This window comes from Cyprinus carpio, chromosome B22 (assembly GCF_018340385.1).
Source record: "Cyprinus carpio isolate SPL01 chromosome B22, ASM1834038v1, whole genome shotgun sequence".
Taxonomy (NCBI): Eukaryota; Metazoa; Chordata; class Actinopteri; order Cypriniformes; family Cyprinidae; genus Cyprinus; species Cyprinus carpio.
In genome coordinates this window covers 28,281,197-28,302,577 of record NC_056618.1, presented here as the reverse complement: position 1 = coordinate 28,302,577, position 21,381 = coordinate 28,281,197, and the positions used below count along the sequence as shown (strand labels likewise).

The 21,381-nt window shown below is 42.9% G+C and overlaps 2 protein-coding genes across 3 annotated transcripts in view; both read left to right on the top strand.

Moving 5' to 3' along the window:
- The window catches only part of LOC109095006 (CD276 antigen homolog), a 467,477-nt gene that overhangs the window by 382,900 nt on the left and 63,196 nt on the right, over positions 1-21,381 (top strand). The window lies entirely within an intron of this gene.
- The window catches only part of LOC109056689 (NACHT, LRR and PYD domains-containing protein 3-like), a 28,710-nt gene continuing 26,225 nt past the window's right edge, over positions 18,897-21,381 (top strand). For both annotated transcript variants that reach the window (XM_042749631.1, XM_042749630.1), the window contains exons 1-3: positions 18,897-19,017; positions 19,281-19,448; positions 19,532-19,593. In XM_042749631.1, coding sequence (XP_042605565.1) covers positions 19,544-19,593 — 50 coding nt within the window. In that variant the 5' untranslated portion in view covers positions 18,897-19,017; positions 19,281-19,448; positions 19,532-19,543. The remainder of the gene's footprint in view (positions 19,018-19,280; positions 19,449-19,531; positions 19,594-21,381) is intronic.

The following is a 21,381-nucleotide window of genomic DNA, read 5'->3' as shown; positions in this document are numbered from 1 at the left end:
CCCCCCCCCCCCCCCCCCCCCCCCCCCCCCCCAAACCCAAAATGAGTCAATACTTCAATTTCATATACAGCCACTCTACCCTGTCAAACGCTCTACCCTGTTCCGCGTCAAGTTATAGGATACATGTGTCATGGGCTTCCCTTTTTTCATACAGAATGTTTAAAACGCGCCTAATATTATGAGTAGCCTGACCATTTTTAATAAATCCATTTTGGTCTAAACCTATTACAGATGGAAGACATTTTTCCAATCTTGACGCTAAGATTTGTAGCAATGATCTTAACATCTGTATTAAGTAGAGAGATTGGTCTGTATGACTCGCACTTGGTAGGAGACTTTTCAGGTTTCAAAATTAATAAAGTAATTAAGGCATTTCTCAAAGTTGGTGGCAAATAACCATTTTGAAATGATTCGGCATACATTTCCTACAGGGGGCCAACCAATTTATTTTTAAAAAGCTTATGTCAATTGGCAGACCATCAGGGCCAGCTGATTTGCCATTCTTCAGCTTTGATATAGATTCCATGACTTCACTTTCTTCAAATATATGGTCTAAATAATTTTTATCTTCTTCTGATATAAGTGGAAACTGGAGATCATTGAGAAACCGAGCTTGGTCTTCAGTAAAATGTGCCGATTCAGATTTATATAAATCTTTATAAAACGAAACAAAAGCATTATTTATCTCTAAAGGATTAGATGTTATTTCTCCATTCAACATTTGAATACTATTAATGGCTTTTTCTGTGTCCAGTTTTTTTTATCTGCCATGCTAATAATTTCCCTGCTTTTTCTCCATGTTCATAGAAAGATTGTTTCAATCTTATTAAACTGTTTTCAGCTTTTGTTATGGAGAGAGTATTATATTGAGCCCTAAGTTTAAGAAGTTCATGATGTATTGTATTTGAAGTGTCTAAATAAGCCTTTCCCTCTGCAATCTTAATTTCTTTTTCCAATAAATCTAATTCCAATTTTATTTTATTCATTTTTGAGCTTGTAAAACAAATTATCTGACCTCGGATAAATGCTTTGAATGCTTCCCACCTTATAGTAGCTGACGTTTCATTTTTATTCTCTTTGAAAAAATTATCTATCTGTTCTCCAATAAATTTGATAAAATCACAATCATGTAGCCATTTCGGTTGGACGCGCCAGCTGCGAGTGTCTTTATTCTAGACTGTATGTGGGTTGTATCTGTTCCTGTTGTGAGGTCAAGGCTAGGAGATAATGTGCAATTAAAGTCTCCAGCAATTATCAATGATAAAGAAGACAGTAAAAGAAATAATAAAAAAAAAAAAACTTGGACAATCTGTACTTGTCACAGACACGCCAGGCTCCAACCCCTTCCAATCACAGCGCACTCCCTCACCTGAGTACTGATCACACACACCTGCCCCTCGTCAGCACCTCATCTACCAACACTTAAAAGACACTCACACACACAGTGACTGTCTGGTCTCGTTCGCAACTAGGATTACCTACCTGCCAACTTCAAGGACTTCCATTGCTATACTTCCCTGTCTCCAGTGATTCCCAGTTACCTCCTGTGTTGATCGTGAGTGTGTGTGTGTGTCTCCAGCCCTCTACGTCTCCACTACTCTGCTACTTCCAGGACCTTCACCCTACATCAATACAAGGACAGTATCAGTTTACTCACTCTCTGCACCGTTATACCAATGTTTACCATACCTCCTCTGCTTGTGTCAATAAATACCACCTTATCTGTGATCTTCTGTCTCCAACCCATCTGTACTGTAACAGAAGACTGGACCTAAACAGACTGACACAAGCATGAGCCATCCAGACCCCTTCCAGGACCTTGTAGATGCCTTGCGGCGCACACTTAACATCCCTCCATCACCTTCACCACCAGCGGGCACTTCCGGGAACGACACCATCACTTCTTCACCTTCCGTGCCCTCCAGTCCCATGGCAAAACCAGTGCCCTTCTCTGGTTCGGCGGAGGATTGCAGCGGATTTCTCCTGCAATGCTCGCTGGTCCTGGAGATGCAGCCGCACTTATTTTCCACCGAGCGATCCAAAGTGGCATTCATCATATCACAGCTGAAAGGTAAAGCACTTCAATGGGCCGACAATCTCCACATGCCCCATACGCCTCCTCGTTCTCTGGTAAGTGCCATCTTCCCTACCATAAATCAGATGAAACCACTCACCACTATTGGTGACACTGCTGCTGATATTTCGATTCCAGTCAATGCACTCCTCGATTCTGGGTCAGCCGGCAACTTCATCTCTGGCTCCCTCTGCCGTCAGCTCCACCTCCCGACCACGGCCACGCAATCTTCCTACCAGATCCACTCAATAACAGGAAGGCCGCTTAAGCAGGAGACGGGGTTCGCCATAGTGTCGTGCCACTTCAACTGCAAATTGGCATTTTTCACAAAGAAAAGATCCATCTGCTGGTTCTGGAGGAATCCACCGCTGACATGGTCCTAGGGCGCCCGTGGTTGGAGCAGCATAACCCAGTCCTATCCTGGAAGACTGGCGAAATCCTGAAGTGGGGCAAAAACCTGTTTCAGGGACGTGTTTTCCCGAGAGGTTCCTGTTCCATCCTCTCAGCTCCCAAAGGCACTCTCTGTCTGTGCGACCTCCAAAGAGAGTCCCGACGCGAAAAACGATCTGTGGACATACCGTCGTGTTACGCCCCCCTTCCAGTGATGTTTTCTCTGCCCAAAAAGAGCCTCTAAGCTGCCTCCACATCGCCCATGGGACTGCGCCATTGATCTGCTTCCTGGTGAGTCAGTGCCAAGGGGAAGGATCTATCCCCTTTCCATCCCAGAGGAGAAAGGTCATTGAGGAGTACATCGAGGAGGCTCTGGCTCAAGGCTACATCCATCCATCCACTTCCCCCTGCTGCTTCGAACTTCTTCTTTGTGGAGAAAAAGGACGGAGGCTTGCGGCCATGTATTGACTACCGAGCCCTCAACCAAATCAGGTCAAATTCAGATATCCCTTCCTCTCATCCCAGCAGCCCTGGACACCTCCGTGGTGCCACTGTCTTCACCAAGTTGGACCTCCGCAGCGCGTACAACCTCATCCGGATACGTGAGGGGGGACGAGTGGAAGACAGCCTTCATCACACCCCCACTGGACACTACAGGTACCTCGTGATGCCGTATGGCCTGGTCAATGCCCCCCTCTGTATTCCAGGACTTCATCCACGAGGTGCTCCGGGAGTTTTCTCCCAAATTTGTCCTGGTCTACATAGATGATATCCTGATTTTACTCCTGGAGCTTGTGACCACCGAACCATCGTCACCACGTTGCGGAGGTCCTGAAACGCCAGAGGGAGTACCAACTCTATCTGAAAGCGGAAAAGAGCTCCTTCCATCAGCCCTCAGTGCAGTTCCTTGGATGTAACATCGACAGCAGTTGCATCCGGATGGACGAGGGGAAGGTGGATGCCATCAGGAACTGGCCAACACCTACTACCATCAAAGAACTCCAAAGATTCCTCGGCTTCTCCAATTTTCTACCACCGCTTCATACAGAATTATAGCTCCATCACCAGTCCACTTACAAGCCTTCTCCGAAATAAGCCCAAGTCTCTGTCCCCTGGACCCCCATCAGCCACGGTCCTACGGCCTTCGCCACCCATCAAAGAAGCCTTCACTACCGCTCCTCTCCTGGTTCACCCTGACCCGGGGACAAACCTTTCATCGTTGGAAGTGGACACGCCTCCACCACCAGAGTAGGAGGGGTGCTTTCGCAGCAGCAGGGGAATCCCAGCAGACTCCATCCATGTGCCTTCTTCTCCCGCAAGCTCAAACCCGGCGGAGGGTGAACTACTACATCGGCAACCGCGAACTTCTGGCTATCAAGCTGGCGCTCGAGGAGTGGAGGCATTGGTTGGAGGGAGCAAGACATCCGTTCCAGGTACTTATGGACCATAAGAACCTGGAATACCTGAGAATGGCCAAAAGACTCAATCCCCGACAAGCCCGGTGGGCTTTATTCTTTACCCGTTTCAACTTTACCATTTCCTATCGACCCGGATCCAAAAATGTCAAGGCAGACGCCCTCTCCCATTGTTACACACCTGAAGAGAACTCTGAAGAACCTGAATCCATACTCCCTGAAGGACTGATGGTCAGCCTGATCACCTGGTCCACGGAAACCATACCCCTCCTCCAATGCCTCAGCCAATACTCCGCCGGGGTTGCCCACCTGACAGGCAATATATCAGCAGGCACACGGCGCACTCCACTCATCCACGCTGCTCACACCTCACTAGGCATGGCCACCCGGGGGTCAATGAAACCCTCCCGTTGCTAAAAGAACGCTTCTGGTGGCCCAACATGGCATCCCGAGGTCAGAAGGTAACGTGCAAGGATGTAAGGAATGCGCCATTTCGAAGAGCCCACGTCATCTACCATTTGGCAAGCTCCTACCTCTGCCCGTTCCCAACCGACCATGGTCACAGTTAGGGGTAGATTTTGTAACCTGACCTTCACCATGTCAGGAACAACTGTACCTGTATATTTGTGGTGTGAGTGGATAGATTCTCTAAATCCTGGCTGTTTTAATTCCTCTCAAGGGACTACCGACTGCCAGGGAGACCGTTTGACGCTGAACTCATGTTCAATCACATCTTCCGGTACTTTAGCCCATCCCCAAAGATATCGTATCAGACAGAGGACCTCAATTCATCCTCTCTGGTCTGGAACCGCCTTTCACTCACTCCTAGGTGGTTGGCTGTCAGCCTATCATCGGGATACCCATCCGCAGTCGAACGGGGCAGGACGGAAAGGAAAGGAAGACGATCCAAGAGATCGGTCGCTTCCTCCTTACCTTTCTGTCACGGCCAAACAGGACTCTTGGAACCAGTTCCTAGGGTGGGCCCGAGTATGCACAAAAACACCCTGCGCCAACCATCTACCGGACTCACCCCGTCCAGTGGGTACTTGGCTACCAACCTCCACTATTTCCCTGGTCTGGAGAACCCTCAGACGTACCAGCGGTCGACTACTGGTTCCGAGAGATCCTTTTAGCGACGACAGAGAGGGTCTGGCGACCTCAGCCCACCACCCAGTTACAACGGGCCCTACGGAAACGCAGACATGACAGCCGACCTTCGCCACTCTGAAGCTCCAACATATCAACGAGGAACAGAAGGTCTGGCTGTCACCCAGGGACATCCGCCTGCGTCTCCCATGCCGTAAGTTGAGTCCCAGGTTCATTGGCCCATTCACCATCATGGAGCAGACTTCAACTCATGGAGCAGGCTTCAACTCCCACCTGAATATCGCATCCACCCCACATTCCAATGTGTCACTCCTGAAGCCTTACCATCCCTTCTGTTCTCTCACCACAGAGCCTGGCATAGCCGCAGCTGAAGCTCCCCTTACCACTCATCCCTGGACAACAGAGCGGCTTACGAGGTTCGAGAAATCCTGGATTCCCCGTGCGCCGTGGGGTGGCCAACTCAACGTACCTAGTGGACTGGGAAGGTTATGGTCCTGAGGAACGTTCATGGGTTCCACGCAACGACATACTCGACCCGAATTGACTGGATACCTTCCATGCAACTCATCCCGACAGACCTGCCCCTGAGGAAGAGGAAGACCACCATGATGCTGGGGTCCTCTGGGGGGGGGGGGGGGGGGGGTACTGTCACAGACACGCCAGGCTCCAGCACCTTCCAATCACAGCGCACTCCCTCACCTGAGTACTGATCACACACATCTGCACCTCATCTACAAACACTTAAAAGACACTCACACACACACAGTCACTGTCCCGGTCTCGTTCGCAAACTAGAACTTTACCTACCTGCCAACTTCAAGGACTTCCATTGCTGTACTTGCACTGTCTCCAGTGATTCCCAGTTACCTCCACTAGTGTCGATCGTGAGTGTGTGTCTCCACCCCTCTACATCTCCACCTCCTCTGCTACTTCCAGGACCTTCACCCTATCAATACAACGACAGTATCAGTTTACTCACTATCTGCAATCACCGTTTATACCCACGGTTTGACCATACCTCCTCTGCTTATGTCAATAAATACCACCTTATCTGTGATCTTCTGTCTCTGACCCATCTGTACCGTAACCAGTAATTAGTGCCATACACATTTGCCAAAATAATGTTTTCATTAAGAATGTATCCTTGAATTATTATGTAACGTCCGCCTGTGCCCTGTACAACCTTGGATATTGGAAAAGGAACTGACTTGTGTATTAAGATCATAACCCCCCACTAGAGTAAGAAGAAAATAAAGCTGAATAATGCTGTGGCCTTTCCATCGTCTTTGTATTGGTGTTCCATGTCATTTGCAGATAATATGACATTCTTGTAAAACTACAATTGAGGGATTACGTTGTTTAATTCTGGTCATTACTTGTTTCCTTACTTTAGTTAGTTTCCCCCAAAACCTCTCATCATTCCATGATGTAATTATTAGTTCTGAATTGGAGCCCATTACAGTGTTAGTGCCTAAATCGAGAGCTGTTTAGTATTAACAAGATTGTGCCCTAGCCTGTTACAGTAAAATGCAATTGCCCCTGTTACTGAAAAAGAAATAAAATAAAAAGAAATGTAATATTGCTTCTCTTAGTAATGCTGGCTCCGTGAACCTCGCCAGTGCTTTACCCGTACACACCCATTTAATCCTGCTGAAGATTCAACACTTTTCTAGATGGGTCCCGATCCCGCTAGGAGCAGCATAACTCTGTTCATATACTCCCACAAACAAGTGGCTATACTCACATATTAGAAATAGAACAGCCTATAATAGGAAAACTGAAATTTACCACAAACGAAAAAAACAACTTATATCAAGTTAACAATATTCCAGCGAATTATAATAAAGAGAACTACTAAATTCAAATATGAAAAGTTAGAAGTCACTGACCAATACCTCACCGAATTCCATCAGCCAAGTTACTTGAACTGTCAATCATTATTTCCATCCCATTATCAGTCCCAAACGTAAAAAACAATAGTTATAAATATTTAGTTACATGACAGTTCCTTTCTTCTGTATTTGGTCTTCTTGGTTGAAGGATTAAGGAGCTTGAATCCTTTAGGTTGCGACATGAAATTTTCCACCTCAGCTGGATTCTCAAAAATGAGTGACGCATGAGTGACGCGCAACTTCGCTGGAAAAATTATTCCATATCGGATGTCCATGGCTTTAAGCTGTTGCTTCACCTCGTAGAATTTCCTTCTATTTCAGATGTGGTTTCTCTGGCGATATCCTGAAAAAATCTTTATTCCGCGTTCGTCATATGTTACCTTGCCTTTGGCCCGCACGACTTGCAACACACTTTTGTCTTTATCCTTAGAATTCGAAGAAGCGCATAATGAGTATTCCGGAGCGTTCCGATCTCGGCGGGTCCCTGTAAGCGGTGAGCTCTGTTCATGATTATCGGGTTTTGGCAAAAGACTCTGGGTCCCAGTACCTCAGGCAGCCATCTCTCATCCAAGGAAACCACCCGTATCTGAGCCCTTCAGCGCCCATTTCAGGGAGGCCCAACGAGACCGCTGCTGATATTGTTTTTTTTTTTTTTTTCTAATTTTCACCTCTGCCGTCAGCTCCACCTCCCGACCACGGCCACGCAATCTTCCTACCAGATCCACTCAATAACAGGAAGGCCGCTAAGCAGGAGACGGGTTCGCCATAGTGTCGTGCCACTTCAACTGCAAATTGGCATTTTTCACAAAGAAAAGATCCATCTGCTGGTTCTGGAGGAATCCACCGCTGACATGGTCCTAGGGCGCCCGTGGTTGGAGCAGCATAACCCAGTCCTATCCTGGAAGACTGGCGAAATCCTGAAGTGGGGCAAAAACCTGTTTCATGGACTGTTTTCCCGAGGTTCCTGTTCCATCCTCTCAGCTCCCAAAGGCACTCTCTGTCTGTGCGACCTCCAAAGAGAGTCCGACGGAAAAACGATCTGTGGACATACCGTCGTGCTACGCCCCCTTCAGTGATGTTTTCTGCCCAAAAAGAGCCTCTAAGCTGCCTCCACATCGGCCATGGACTGCGCCATTGATCTGCTTCCTGGTGAGTCAGTGCCAAGGGGAAGGATCTATCCCCTTTCCATCCCAGAGGAGAAGGTCATTGAGGAGTACATCGAGGAGGCTCTGGCTCAAGGCTACATCCATCCATCAACTTCCCCTGCTGCTTCGAACTTCTTCTTTGTGGAGAAAAAGGACGGAGGCTTGCGGCCATGTATTGACTACCGAGCCCTCAACCAAATCAGTCAAATTCAGATATCCCCTTCCTCTCATCCCAGCAGCCCTGGAACACCTCCGTGGTGCCACTGTCTTCACCAAGTTGGACCTCCGCAGCGCCTACAACATCATCCGGATACGTGAGGGGAACGAGTGGAAGACAGCCTTCATCACACCCACTGGACACTACGAGTACCTCGTGATGCCGTATGGCCTGGTCAATGCCCCCTCTGTATTCCAGGACTTCATCCACGAGGTGCTCCGGGAGTTTCTCCACAAATTTGTCCTGGTCTACATAGATGATATCCTGATTTACTCCTGGAGCTTGACCGAACATCGTCACCACGTTGAGGAGGTCCTGAAACGCCAGAGGGAGTACCAACTCTATCTGAAAGCGGAAAAGAGCTCCTTCCATCAGCCCTCAGTGCAGTTCCTTGGATGTAACATCGACAGCAGTTGCATCCGGATGGACGAGGGGAAGGTGGATGCCATCAGGAACTGGCCAACACCTACTACCATCAAAGAACTCCAAAGATTCCTCGGCTTCTCCAATTTCTACCACCGCTTCATACAGAATTATAGCTCCATCACCAGTCCACTTACAAGCCTTCTCCGAAATAAGCCCAAGTCTCTGTCCTGGACCCCATCAGCCACGGAGGCCTTCGCCACCCTCAAAGAAGCCTTCACTACCGCTCCTCTCCTGGTTCACCCTGACCCGGACAAACCTTTCATCGTGGAAGTGGACGCCTCCACCACCAGAGTAGGAGGGGTGCTTTCGCAGCAGCAGGGGAATCCCAGCAGACTCCATCCATGTGCCTTCTTCTCCCGCAAGCTCAACCCGGTGGAGGTGAACTACTACATCGGCAACCGCGAACTTCTGGCTATCAAGCTGGCGCTCGAGGAGTGGAGGCATTGGTTGGAGGGAGCAAGACATCCGTTCCAGGTACTTATGGACCATAAGAACCTGGAATACCTGAGAATGGCCAAAAGACTCAATCCCCGACAAGCCCGGTGGGCTTTATTCTTTACCCGTTTCAACTTTACCATTTCCTATCGACCCGGATCCAAAAACGTCAAGGCAGACGCCCTCTCCCATTGTTACACACCTGAAGAGAACTCTGAAGAACCTGAATCCATACTCCCTGAAGGACTGATGGTCAGCCTGATCACCTGGTCCACGGAAACCATACCCTCCTCCAATGCCTCAGCCAATACTCCGCCGGGTTGCCCACCTGACAGGCAATATATCAGCAGGACACGGCGCACTCCACTCATCCACGCTGCTCACACCTCACTAGGCACTGGCCACCCGGGGGTCAATGAAACCCTCCCGTTGCTAAAAGAACGCTTCTGGTGGCCCAACATGGCATCCGAGGTCAGAAGGTACGTGCAAGGATGTAAGGAATGCGCCATTTCGAAGAGCCCACGTCATCTACCATTTGGCAAGCTCCTACCTCTGCCCGTTCCCAACCGACCATGGTCACAGTTAGGGGTAGATTTTGTAACTGACCTTCCCATGTCAGGAAACTGTACCTGTATATTTGTGGTAGTGGATAGATTCTCTAAATCCTGCTGTTTAATTCCTCTCAAGGGACTACCGACTGCCATGGAGACCGCTGAACTCATGTTCAATCACATCTTCCGGTACTTTAGCATCCCCAAAGATATCGTATCAGACAGAGGACCTCAATTCATCTCTCTGGTCTGGAAAGCCTTTCACTCACTCCTAGGTGTAGCTGTCAGCCTATCATCGGGATACCATCCGCAGTCGAACGGGCAGACGGAAAGGAAGATCCAAGAGATCGGTCGCTTCCTCCTTACCTTCTGTCACGGCCAACAGGACTCTTGGAACCAGTTCCTAGGGTGGGCCGAGTATGCACAAAACACCCTGCGCCAACCATCTACCGGACTCACCCCGTTCCAGTGGGTACTTGGCTACCAACCTCCACTATTTCCCTGGTCTGGAGAACCCTCGGACGTACCAGCGGTCGACTACTGGTTCCGAGAGAGCGAGAGGGTCTGGGACTCAGCCCACCACCAGTTACAACGGGCCCTACGGAAACGCAGAATGACAGCCGACCTTCGCCACTCTGAAGCTCCAACATATCAACGAGGACAGAAGGTCTGGCTGTCAACCAGGGACATCCGCCTGCGTCTCCCATGCCGTAAGCTGAGTCCCAGGTTCATTGGCCCATTCACCATCATGGAGCAGATCAACCCGGTCACTTACAGGCTTCAACTCCCACCTGAATATCGCATTCACCCCACATTCCATGTGTCACTCCTGAAGCCTTACCATCCTTCTGTTCCTCTCACCACAGAGCCTGGCATAGCCGCAGCTGAAGCTCCCCTTCCACTCATCCTGGACAACAGAGCGGCTTACGAGGTTCGAGAAATCCTGGATTCCCGGCGCCGTGGTGGCCAACTCAAGTACCTAGTGGACTGGGAAGGTTATGGTCCTGAGGAACGTTCATGGGTTCCACGCAACGACATACTCGACCCGAATTGACTGGATACCTTCCATGCAACTCATCCCGACAGACCTGCCCCTTGAGGAAGAGGAAGACCACCATGATGCTGGGGTCCTCCTGGGGGGGGGGGGAACTGTCACAGACACGCCAGGCTCCAACCCCTTCCAATCACAGCGCACTCCCTCACCTGAGTACTGATCACACACATCTGCACCTCATCTACCAACACTTAAAAGACACTCACACACACACAGTCACTGTCCGGTCTCGTTCGCAACTAGAATTACCTACCTGCCAACTTCAAGGACTTCCATTGCTGTACTTGCCTGTCTCCAGTGATTCCCAGTTACCTCCAGTGTCGATCGTGAGTGTGTGTCTCCACCCCTCTACATCTCCACTCCTCTGCTACTTCCAGGACCTTCACCCTACATCAATACAACGACAGTATCAGTTTACTCACTATCTGCAATCACCGTTATACCACTGTTTACCATACCTCCTCTGCTTGTGTCAATAAATACCACCTTATCTGTGATCTTCTGTCTCTGACCCATCTGTACTGTAACAGTATTAGTGCCATACACATTTGCCAAAATAATGTTTTCATTAAGAATGTATCCTTGAATTATTATGTAACGTCCTGCTGTGCCCTGTACAACCTTGGATATTGGAAAAGGAACTGACTTGTGTATTAAGATCATAACCCCCCTAGAGTAAGAAGAAAATAAAGCTGAATAAATGTGGCCTTTCCATCGTCTTTGTATTGGTGTCATGTCATTTGAAGATATATGACATTCTTGTAAAAATACAATTGAGGGATTACGTTGTTTAATTCTGGTCATTACTTGTTTTACTTTAGTTAGTTTCCCCAAACCTCTCACATTCCATGATGTAATTATTAGTTCTGAATTGGAGCCCATTACAGTGTTAGTGCCTAAATCGAGAGCTGTTTATTATTACAAGATTGTGCCCTAGCCTGTTACAGTAAAATGCAATTGCCCCTGTTACTGAAAAAAAAATAAAATAAAAAGAATGCTTCTCTTAGTACTGGCTCCGTGAACTCGCCAGTGCTTTACCCGTACACACCCATTAACTGAAGATTCAACACTTTGTGTCACCGATCCCGCTAGGAGCAGCATAACTCTGTCATATACTCCCACAAACAAGTGGCTAAACATATTAGAAATAGAACAGCCTATAATAGAAACTGAAATTACCACAAAGAAAAAAAACAGCTTATATCAAGTTAACAATATTCAGCGAATTATAATAAAGAGAACTACTAAATTCAAATATGAAAAGTTAGAAGTCACTGACCAATACCTCACCGAATTCCATCAGCCAAGTTACTTGAACTGTCAATCATATTTCCATCCATTATCAGTCCCAAACGTAAAAAACATATAGTTATAAATATTTAGTTACATGACAGTTCCTTTCTTCTGTATTTGGTCTTCTTGGTTGAAGGATTAAGAGCTTGAATCCTTTAGGTTGCGAATGAAATTTTCCACCTCAGCTGGATTCTCAAAAATGAGTGACGCATGAGTGACGCGCAACTTCGCCAGAAAAATTATTCCATATCGGATGTCCATGGCTTTAAGCTGTTGCTTCACCTCTTAGAATTTCCTTCTATTCAGATGTGTTTCTCTGGCGATATCCTGAAAAATCTTTAATTCGCGTTCGTCATATGTTACCTTGCCTTTGGCCCGCACGACTTGCAACACTTTGTCTTTATCCTTAGAATTCAAGAAGCGCATAATGAGTATTCTGGGAGCGTTCCGATCTCGGCGGTCCTGTAAGCGGTGAGCTCTTTCAATGATTATCGGGTTGGCAAAAGACTCTGGTCCCAGTACCTCAGGCAGCCATCTCTCAAGGAAACCCACCGTATCTGAGCCTTCAGCGCCTTCAGGGAGGCCAACGAGACGCACATTATTACGACGACTTTGATTTTCCTGGTTTTCCAATTTAACTCCAAGAAGTTTCTCCTGTTGCTGAAGAGTGTCTACGGTATTTTGCAAAACGGACACCTGGTCTTCTGTATTGCTGATACGTTGTTCCGCGTTTGATAGTCTGTCAGAAAATTCCTTAACTTCTTGTTTAACCTCCTGTATGGCTGAGAGGATTCCTGTAAATTGGATTGAAAAGTCTTCTCTCATGCTTGTAATTGCACTCATAATGTTGCTCTCTTGATTTTTATCAGTAAGCATATTTGTGCTGACTTCTTTACCCTCAGGTGCCATGTTAGCATTAGGATTAGCAGGCTCGGCATTGGATTCGTCTTGATTTCCATGTTTTTTCTTTGTTGTTTGCGATGTCATTTTGTAGTAGAGTTGTTTACAGTGACCTAACGTATATGTATTTATTCAGTTTCAGAACGATGTGAGGCTGTTTAAAAATGAAATTGCCGCATGCTGTGAGAGCTCAGATAAACGCGTGCGATCAACGTGCCGCCATGTTGACCTCCAGCTTTTAGATATTTTAAGAGAAAGACAAAGGTATTTTAGCTGTTGATTTGGTTATGAAAAAGGTTTATTCTTGCTAGCCTTTTTAACTCCATCTGACCATCAAAGTAACATTAGCGTGTTAAGCAATATGCACCATTAATGTTTCGTTGTGGCCACATTAAGGCAGTAAATACGGTGTTCACATGGAGATCATCGTTCTGTGAGCTTACCTTACGGCACGAACCCAGAGTCTCCTCTGGGTAACATCGGACGGAAAACGGTAAAACGAGCATCTTTCATTCGACGACTTGTGGTTGCATCTCGGGACAAAACAAAACACCATTGTCGAACTACAGTCTCTCCACAGAAATAAAAAACTGGTAATCGGTAACCTTAATATCACAGAATTCTGTATACAACAATATTTGGAAAAACTACAATTTACAAGACTAAATATATAACGTTATGTATATTAACTGAAAGGTAAACTTCTAAGAACGTGAGGCTGAAACGCGGGCTAGTGAGAGATTTCCTGTTTGTCATGATGACGTCTAAAGTCCCCGCCAAAGGATGTAGTCCCTTTTAGCAACTTGTTAGCAACCACCGTTTTTAAGACACAATAAAGTAAAAAAAAAAATCACAAGCAGGTTATAACTGGTGTGTTTTATGTCATAGATCAAAACATGAAAATATTTAGAGGCTTTGTTAACCATAGACCTTATTTCGGGTGATTTAGCAAAAACCCATTCAAAAAAACCATAGACTCTAGGGCGAGGGAACCGGAAGTGCTAAAATGCTAACTCACTTTTGCGTTTTGGCCTACAAAGTGACGTCATAACTTCGGCACTCTATTCCTCTGATCCATCCCCATTGATTGGGCTAATTGCATACCTGTCCATCCTATACTGCGATTATTTCCTTGAGTATGTTCCCAACACTCATGAAATACATTTCTAGTAGGGTGTGATTCCTTATGCCCTTTCAGTGTTACCCAGTATACAATAGACATCTGTTGACGTCTCACTGCTAAAGGCATTTCACCCACTTCTACTTGCAGCGTTGCAGCTGGGGATGTTTTAAACGCCCCACAACATATTCTAAGTGCCTGAGTTTATACTGCATCAATTTTCTTTAAAAGTGTATCACATGCGGACCCATATACTATGCAACCATAGTCTATTGCAGATCTTATAAGGCCACAATATGTTTCTTAGTGAGTTAAAACTTGCACCCCACTCACATCCTACTAGACATCTCATTATATTTATTGTTTTCTTACATTTGGTCACTAGCTTCTCTATATGAATACGAATGCTAATTTCTCATCCAACCATACACCCAAGAACTTGATTTCAGTCACCTGCTTTAATGGTTGGCGATATAATGTCAACTCTACTGGAATATGCTTCTTTTTTGAGAAACATATAACCTTTGTCTTTTCTACCGATAATCTGAATCCCCATCTCTTAGCCCAATCTCCAACTTAGTTTATTGCTGTCTGAATTTTATTAACCGTATAATTCACATTCCGCCCTCTCTTCCACAATGCACCATCATCAGCATATATCGATCTTCTCATACTAATTTCTAGCTGACTGAAGATGTCATTAATCATGATATTAAACAGGAGCGGGCTACAGACACTTCCCTGTGGCATCCCATTTTCAATTTGATATTTGTTCGAGTGACTTGTTCCCACCCGGACTTGAATTGTTCTATTATATAAAAAGTCCAATACCCAATTATATGTTCCCGACTCTAGACATACCACTGCATCCATTGTATTTTTTCCACTACGGAAACCACTTTGATGTGGAGAAAACAAATCTCTTTTTTCAATATAATACATTAACCTATTCACTATCATTCTTTCCATGAGTTTGCATAAATTTCAAGTTAATGCTATAGGTCTATAACTAGTTGCTTTAGAATGATCTTTCCCAGGTTTCTTTATTGGAATAATGATTGAATGTTTCCATGAAGTGGGTAATATGCCTGTTATCCACACTTTATTTAATACTTCTAAAATTACTTTAAGTGCTTCATCAGATAGATGCTCAATCATACTATAACATATCTCATCTTCTCCCGGAGATGTCTTTTTTTGTGCTTTTAATAGCTCTTTTAAATTCATATAAAGAAAATACAACATCCAGTGTGCTTTCTGTTGAATTACATTTCTCCAGTATTTCAGGATATTATTTTTTAGCTATTTCTCTACTCTTCCTAATTTCCTCTGTTAGATTACTATTACTGTGTACCTTATAAATGTAACACTAATGAGCGGATGGTATTCAACCATCTGTTTCATATTAATGAATCCTGAGTCTCTAACACGTCCTGCACTCAGAGAGAAGAACTTAAAAAAAAACGAAAAAACGAAAAAAACAAAAGATAAGGACTTTTGATTTTACGACATCCTCCAACATAAAACCCCCCCTCGGGCGCCGCGATGTCGATAACAACATCCCAGCCCTCGTGACATTTATTACACCTTCGAGATGATCCAGAGACACTCTCGTGAGCATCAAAGGAAAGAACACCCGCCCTTTTGGTCACAGCACAACGACATTCCAGACACACACACACACACACACACACCCCACACGAGCATTTCTGGCTCACACATGAACACTTTTGATAAACTACCTCTAAAAGTATTAAATGTATCTCTTTATGTGCTTAGATGTCTTCACGTGATATAGTGGAATAGATATAATGTTTACTGTGTGTTTAATCAAACTTTATATGCCTGTAGTTAGGAACAACTCAGTATCTCTGTATCCCTGACTCGCAAAGTTATAGTTTATGGTGTCTGTATGATCGTAGAAACCCGACTGTGACGAATCTCAACGGCAAATTACAAAAAGATGCATTGTTTCAGAAGTACAATCTTTCTGAGGAAAAATGTGTAATTTTGTCATCGCCATGAATTAGACCAGTGGGCGGAAATCAGCAGACAAAGAAGATTTTTCCCGCCTCAGTTTCTCACACCTCATTGGTTCATAAGGTGACATAGGTGTGAACCAAACTTTCAATAAAAACAAAAGAAAACCCTTGCTCGTGGCATTCCGCCAGAGAGAGAGGGGGGTTTCCCAGTTCGCGATCGGACTTCTCAAGAAGTCCCTCCGTTTGTTCTTTACTTTTTCGTTTTATCTTAGTTTTCTTTATTGTCTTCTGATATTTGACTTCGTTCAATTGTTCTCACGAGCCAAACGAACTTAAGTCTAATCATCTTTTGGCAAAGTTTACATTCGCGTTAACCACGAACTCACGCACCACCAGCTCCGGAGCGGACAACGCAGAAGCTACAACAACGGACAATTTGAGCTCAGCTACACACAAGAGCCAGATCAAAGCAAGTACTTTCTTATATCGCAACTTAAAAATTGCTGTTTAAGGTTGTCTAGGCTATTCCACTTTTGTGAAATTACCCAATGACTTGGAGTCTCTCGCAAAGTTAACTGTTTGAAAATTGTCACTCTGAGATCTGCCTTCCCTCTCTCTCTCTCTCTCTTTCTCTCTCTCTCTTTTCTCTCTCTCTCTCTTTCTCTCTAACTCTTTCTCTCTCTCTCTTTCTCTCTCTCTCTCTTTTTACTATTTTCGTTTGATTATCTTGTTTAAACTGTATTGTTTGTTTGCTATATACTCATATTTACTCTGTGTGAATTGTAGTTATGTACTCTTTAGTCCGCTTTTATTAAATACAATAATTTGCTTGAATTGAACCGTTTTATTGCTCATCAAGATCGAAGTCCCTGAATCGTGTGATCTAAGCTACAAGCTTTGTTTTCTAGTAATTACTATTCAGTAATCTAAATACTACAGAAACAGAAAATATTGTTCTTCCTGATCAAAAGATTAATATTTCTTGGAGTTTTTAAGAAGGGTATTTTTATTGATATTTGATAAGGGAGTCTAGCATCCAGTTCGCGGGACGAACAGATTGTCTAGATAACTTACATTAATTCTAGTAAAGATTACCTTTAAATGATTAAATATTCCCTCTTTGGGTAAGTTAATATTTGTAAGCAATAAGCACATCATATTCATAGACTCATGAATATTCACTTCATTTGAGTTAATTATTCCCCAGAAAGTGATTGTTGCTACATAAACTTTAGCCAACATTTCTGCTTTTCCTTTATTAGTTATTGCCACTTCCTCTCCATTATATAAAGCAGGCATATTACTATTCTTTCTAATACCACCCATTACCCTTATCATTCCCCATACATCCAAAATTTGAGTTTCTCTTCCCAAAGTATTACAGAATTCACTCCAGTACTCTCGCCTTGCACTTCTTATTGTAACAGTCTACTGTTACATCTATTATTTTAAGGTATTTCTCTGCTGCTCTAATGATTATCTTAATCCTTTCTGTTCTGCTGCTAGTTTGTGCATAACAATTTACCATAAAGGTCAAGAATTCTGTGCGTTTCAACACTGTTGAATCTTTGTTATGTTTGCACTGATGGATTTCTTTTTCAGGAAGTTTCACTACATTTATGTTTTCAGATCCTATAGTTTTTTACTCTTTTGATTGCTTCTGCATATGATATTCCTGTTGCAACTTTAACTTTCTGCACTTCAGCTGCTTTTTTCCTAGCTTCACATCCTCCATACCCAGCACTATGTTCGCCCCCACAGTTACAGCATTTCAGTTTATCCTTGTCACTACATTCTCCATACTGATGTTCACCTTCACATTTCCCACATCTTTGTTTTCCTTTACAGATCGCTGCTACGTGTCCATACCTTTGACATTTATAACATCTGATAGGTGGTGCTGCATATTTTTTTACAATATAGCTCAAGAACCCAACCTTCACTCTAGACGGTAACACGTCTTCTTGAAAATGCAATAATACCGAAAGGCTATCCCTTTTCACCCCATTTCTAACAAACGGCAATCACTTAACTTGAATCACTTTTACACCTATAATGTTATTCTTTATCTCCTCTTCAGACATTTCTACTGGTACTCCATATATCACTCCTTTCACCCTTTTTCTCTCCTCCCATCGGACACACTTCACTGTCTTCCCCATAATCGATTTTAATCCTAAAGCCTTGTCACACTTTTTTTTTTTTTTTTGCTGTTTTTGCACAACACTGACAGATTTCCGTCTCATAGTAATTTTGCCAGCTCAATGATGCCCAGCTTAGTCTTTAACTCTTCAGTAAGTTTTAAAGGATTTCGGGAGCCTGATGTTTCAAATTTGATGATTACCTTGTACTTCTTCCTGTTTTTCCCTTCTTGCCGCAATGTTTGTTCCTCATCGCTATCCGTGTTACTACTGATTCCTCTAGATTATTTCCTTTTTCCTTTCCTGGATACTAATTTCCAACCTTCAGCATTCCAACCTTCACTTTCCATCTCACTTCCCGAAACGTCATCATTTCCTGCCATCTCCATTCCAGTCACAGCTCAGTGCTGCCAACCACCCTTCCAGCTCATCATGCCACAATAGGTTTTATTTATAGTTTTTTTTTTTTTTTTAATGGTTACATTTTTAACTTATAGCCTAATTAATAATGCTTTTTTTGCTAAAAAAAAAAATAAAAAAAAAAAAATAAATAAAAAAATAACTGCATTCTTGACACTGTTAAAATATTCCACTCCTATCCTGTAGGGGAGCAAGTGATTAGGAAGTTGACAGAGAGCCATAAGTTTGATATTTTACAAGGAGCTGCCTTTATATATTCAGTTAAACAACACTCCCGTGTACACCTCTGAGGAAAAAACATTCAGGGGTTATAACTAAACTTTAAATAATAAAGAATGAAATTTAACATTAAGAAACTCAAACTCCTTGTCAGGTGACACATGAAAGTGAAACTGTTACAGCTGGGTCTGTTTTGTCATATGAGGAAGTAAACTACATAAAGAAAGAAAAACAAAGTGAGTATTATGATTTTACAATCATCTTTGATAGCCAAAATCAATCCAGACTGGTTTAAAGTGAAGTACAACAATAAGCAGTATCAGATATTTTGAAAGTAGTTTAAATGACATTAGGAGATAAAACACAGAGTCTGTAAATTGTCAGATTCCACTTTTACTTTCATTTTAACACAGTGCTTGCCTGAAATTGTTACGCAATTTGTGAATAATTTGATTCTGTGTAAATGATGTCAAGATGAAATCTTTTTTCATGTGTGCAGGTCATTTTTGTGGACTGACTGTTGAGACAGAGGTGGATTTGAGAAAATTAATTGCTGATTAATTGCTCACTCTGTGGATCAAAATCTGGATCTGCTTTTAGACGTAACCATGGCCTTCAGAATGAATCTCTCTGAAGAACGTGACACATAGATAAAGACAGTCAAGAGGTGAGAGAACTTGAAATGTTTCACATTTTTAATGGTCAGAAACAATAAATGCATATTACAATAACATTTTCATTTTCATGAAGAAAAACCAACCGATGGATCTTTCAGATCTCTGCAGAGAGGAAGACTCTTCTGTTGAGCGCAGGTGAGATATTATGAGTATCACATATACTGCAGATGTGGTGCATTATTGACATTCACCAGGTGTCTCTGTTGCTGTTGGATGTTTATTTGTCTGTCTGTATCTATATGTGTGTATTGGTCTATTTTATTATATAATGCATGAATGAAAATGGCACACGGGGAAGATTACATAAAAATAAAAAAAAAAAATACTAAAACCTATTTAACAACAAACCACAAAATACAAAAAAAATAAAAAAAAAAAAAACAAAAAAATTTATGTTAAATACCGTAAAAAATATGTACATCGATTGCACATATTTATGTTATGTTTTCTCAACATAATTTATCTCCGTTTATGTTATGTTTGTCAAATTAACATGATTTTTTTATGTTTTTTTTTTTTTTTTTTTTTTTTGCTTTTTATGTCACGGTATCTCATGTTAATTTAACATACATGTTTTGTTTTAATGATAGCTTTATCCACTATATGCAGTATGATGAAATATATGATAAAACCAGATAAAAAATAATAACAGATTAAAAAAAAAAACTTGCTTAAGGTACACAAAAAGAACAATCACAGCATAACTAAAATAAAAAAAAAGTACACTTTCTTTGAAAGTGATTTTAAAGCTCCACCATTATACTCCTCAAATGAACACTTCAAGTGATAGTTTACCCAAAAATGTAAATTCTGGTATCATTTACTCAGCCACAAGTTGTTCCAAACCTGTACAAATTTCTTTGTTCTGCTGAACACAAAGGAAGATATGAGAACAAACCAATCACCATTGATTTCCATGTAGTAGAAAAAATACTATGGAAGTCAATGGTGACCCAAAACTGTTCGGTTATTCTTCAAAATACCCTCTTTTGTTTTCACCAGAACAAAGAAATGTATACAGGTTTGGAACAACTTGAGGGTGAGTAAATGATACCAGAATTTTCTTTTTTGGGTGAACTATCCCTTTCATCAGTTAAGTGGGCAGTTGATTTTCGCAGTAGCTAATGCCAAGTTATCCAAATACCTGTACGATTATCTGGCCCTTATTGATGATCCTGATGTCCCCTGGTCCGTCATGGACATTGTCTCCTCAATGGATCCTGGGATGAGGGCTTCATCTGCAACCTGGAGAATGTACAGTTAAAAAATAAATTCAATACTACTCTGAAATATCAATAATTTCATTATATCTGTATCCTGAGAAATGTAAACTTTAATATAATGAGAAGCAGTTATGGTCAACAAAGACTGATTATAGACAGCAGACCTTGACAATGGTTGACAATGGTAATGTCCGGTTCAGTTTCTCATACTGACGCAAAATTTAATCTAGTCTACATACAAACAAAAAGATTACACACATTTCAAAAAACATTAATATACATGATCATTTTTAGACGTGGCTAAAGATGATGTTCCGTTAGCTAATTTGAGCATTAGCACAAATGTTGCTTTTAAAAAAATGTTGTTTGATATGACAAGTTTATAAAACCTAAATGAAAATGTGCACATTTAAATGTTGAATGGCTGCTTTAAATATAATTTTAGTTTCATGTTTTAATTACCTCTGTGTAGAGCTCAGATCCCATCCACAGCAAGAGACAAGATGGCGATGGGCTCGAAACGGTTTCCTTCTCAAAGGGGTGGGGTTCTGAAGAACACATAACTACTTTATTTAGCTTCAACATGACTAATTCTGTATCCTTACAGAATAAATAAAAACATAAATTAATCATGTAGGAAATATGAAAAGCATATTTTAAAATTAAACAACCTCCCCATTGCTATATTTCAGTACTCAAG